Source organism: Austrofundulus limnaeus, unplaced genomic scaffold (assembly GCF_001266775.1).
Source record: "Austrofundulus limnaeus strain Quisiro unplaced genomic scaffold, Austrofundulus_limnaeus-1.0 Scaffold1563, whole genome shotgun sequence".
Classification (NCBI taxonomy): domain Eukaryota; kingdom Metazoa; phylum Chordata; class Actinopteri; order Cyprinodontiformes; family Rivulidae; genus Austrofundulus; species Austrofundulus limnaeus.
In genome coordinates, this window is record NW_013953965.1 from 37,407 (window position 1) to 40,168 (window position 2,762).

Genomic DNA, 2,762 nt, shown 5'->3' on the forward strand with positions numbered 1-2,762 from the left:
AGATTTATAATAATTATAATTTTGATCCATACATTGGTAATATCTGACTGGGCCTCGTGTCACTTTATGTTCAACAAATTGGGCCCCGAGGTCAAAAAGGTTAAGAACCCCTGCTTTAAACCACAATGTTCAGATTTTAATGGACTGCCTAAAGCTGAGATTGACTAATGTCCTCGCAGTGGATTGTGTTTTGCATATTACCAACCCAAAATGTGCCGTTTGACATGTTGACAGTTAACAGTGAGTGTCGGTCCTTGCAGGCAGCCATCCGGAAGGAGCTCAACGATTATAAAAGCACTGAAATGGAGGTTCATGAAGAAAGCAGAATTTACACAAGGTATACCTTTTAATTGGTCAAATCTTGACTTTTAATCCTTRAGATTACACTTTGACTTGATGTGATTTAAATGCCCTTTGGTTTAAAAGTGGGATAAATGGACAAATAGACAGTTTTATCAACAGCTGCACAAATTGTTCTGTTTCGACTCCCAGAGCTTCAAAACGGTAAACCATTCAGACAGAAAAGGCAAAAGATGCAAGTGTATGTACTATAAATTTGCTTTTGTTTTTTTAGAATGAAACAAGTTAAATAAAGCTGCACTTTGAGCATTAATGCTGGTAAATTGTTGGTAAGCTAATGATGCATGAAAGTCAAATGACAAGCTGTTTAATAGTTTTTATTCAAAATTAAATGAATATTTCGGAGGAAAGATTTATAGGAAATAGACTTCAAAACTCAAAAATGACTAAAAAGGGGAAAATTGCTAGAACAAAAAGTAGTTTAAATGTAACAAAATGTTTAAAGTGATTGCTCTAGTCTCTTGAAGTGGGGTTCTTTGGGAAAGTTATGAACTATTAACATCTTACCTGCAGTGGATAGCTCCTTGAACGACCTCAGTTTGGAGAAACACAGTTTCATTTTGACCAGATTGATGAGCTAACAGCTAGTTAGCTTCTTAACACTACAGTCTGAAGGATTCCATAACAGTTCATGCTAACACTACCCTTCTGTCAATTGTGTATTTTATGTTGGGTTTTTATACAACATAATGTTATGATATCCCTGTCAGAGGGCTGCACCAGAGGCATTACAGACAGCTGCTGATATTTGTGCTTGTAAATAAACAGAAAATTATGTGTAAATAACAAAAGAAATACTAAATTGACAGAAACCAAAAGCTTTCTAGAATGTTTGTATTAAAAAACACATATTTTATAAAACCGTTTTTATTAATTTCTTGAGATTTAAGTTGAATTAGATGGCAGTAATCCACTGTGGAGTCACTGTGTCTTGACTCTCCGACTAGTCATTAGCTGGTCAGTTTTTTCAGAATTAAACTCCAAATTGAGGTGGCTCAGAGCTTTCTACAACAGGTAAGATATTATTTGTTTATAACTTTTTCACAGAACCCCACTTCAAAAGTACAAATTTTCCATATTTTTACATTGATTTCCTSTTTGTTTTCTTTTTTTCTTTAAGGTTTCATCGGCCTTAGCATCCACACTCTCGAATAATAAAGCACTTAAGACGTCTGTGAAAAGAAGCTGCTCCGTTTGCAGATTTCCCTTTTTACCTTTCTCGAATGTGCTGCACTGTTGATCAGGAAGAGGCCTGGAACTGACTCAGAATGCTTGTCGCCTTCCCTCCGTCGCCCTCTCTCCCCCATCCTGCACTGCTTTTTGCTGAACTGAGGTGGTGGTGATGGGTGAGGACCAGATGCAGTATTTCTCCTGGACAATAGGGGGAGCCACGTGCCAATGAAGTACGGAGGTGGCTTACTCTCTCCTTTGTTGTGTGGTACCCCTCAGGGACTTGGATCTAGTTAAAACCTTTAAWGCGACCTCATTATGTGTTGCCTTTTTTTTCTTCTTTGCTGAATATGGAAACACTAACTCATCTTGTTAATGTAATAGCTTACAATATAAAAACTGTAATAATAAGAATGACCTTCACACAGTAATAATAGATAACTGAGACTGGATCAAGAGTGGACCTGGATGGTGAGGACTTGGAAACTCTGCTTTAGGAACTGTGCTTCTCTGGGATATTGTGTTTTATATTGATTGTGTACAGACTTCTACTGTTATTCTTTAGAATATGATGAGAAAATATTCTGTAATGCACAAGACATTTTATTTTGTAATTCTGATTACATTGGTAGTGACAGCTTTTATTTGAGCTTTTTATCCTTTTGTCGTTGCCTGTATTGGTGGTTGTGACATGAGGTGGCCGATTTAGAGTCAAACTAGTTAAAGTGGTGATTCACYTTTTTGAAATGGGGTTTTATGTAAAGAATATGGGCAGCTACTATCTTACCTGTGGTAGATACCTGTTTGACAAGTTTAACACTAACAAATTTACAGCTAACCCTAAGTGGGGCCGAGATTAAAATCGACCCTGTCCAGTTTAGGTGTTAGCTCATGAATCTGGTCAGAATAAAACTATTGTATTTTTGCATATAGAATGGAAAAAAAGAGTAACCCTATAAAACAGGGGTCTGCAACCTTTTTGATCAAAAGAGCCATTTCTGCTCCTTGATCCACAAATGAAATGTGTCCAGAGCCTCAAAAGAAGCTACAACTGTGAACATAAACTGGTGGTCCATGGGCCTTTTCGAGGCCTTTTCAGAAACCTTTACGGTCAGTGGAGGTGACATTATAAAACAAAAAAAAAAGTATTATTATTTATTATTATACACATCAGGACAAATAAAAAGACTACATTCATGTAAACAAGAAAAATACCGTATATAGTTTATACC

At 36.5% G+C, this 2,762-nt stretch overlaps 1 protein-coding gene across 1 annotated transcript in view; it reads left to right on the forward strand.

Annotated features, from left to right (window-relative positions):
* phactr4b (phosphatase and actin regulator 4b) overlaps window positions 1-2,504 on the forward strand; it is a 29,981-nt gene extending 27,477 nt beyond the window's left edge. Inside the window, exons 13-14 of the mRNA XM_014032871.1 lie at window positions 261-337; window positions 1,481-2,504. Of these exons, the coding sequence (XP_013888325.1) occupies window positions 261-337; window positions 1,481-1,496 (93 nt within the window). The 3' untranslated portion in view covers window positions 1,497-2,504. The remainder of the gene's footprint in view (window positions 1-260; window positions 338-1,480) is intronic.
* Window positions 2,505-2,762: the final 258 nt, after the last annotated feature.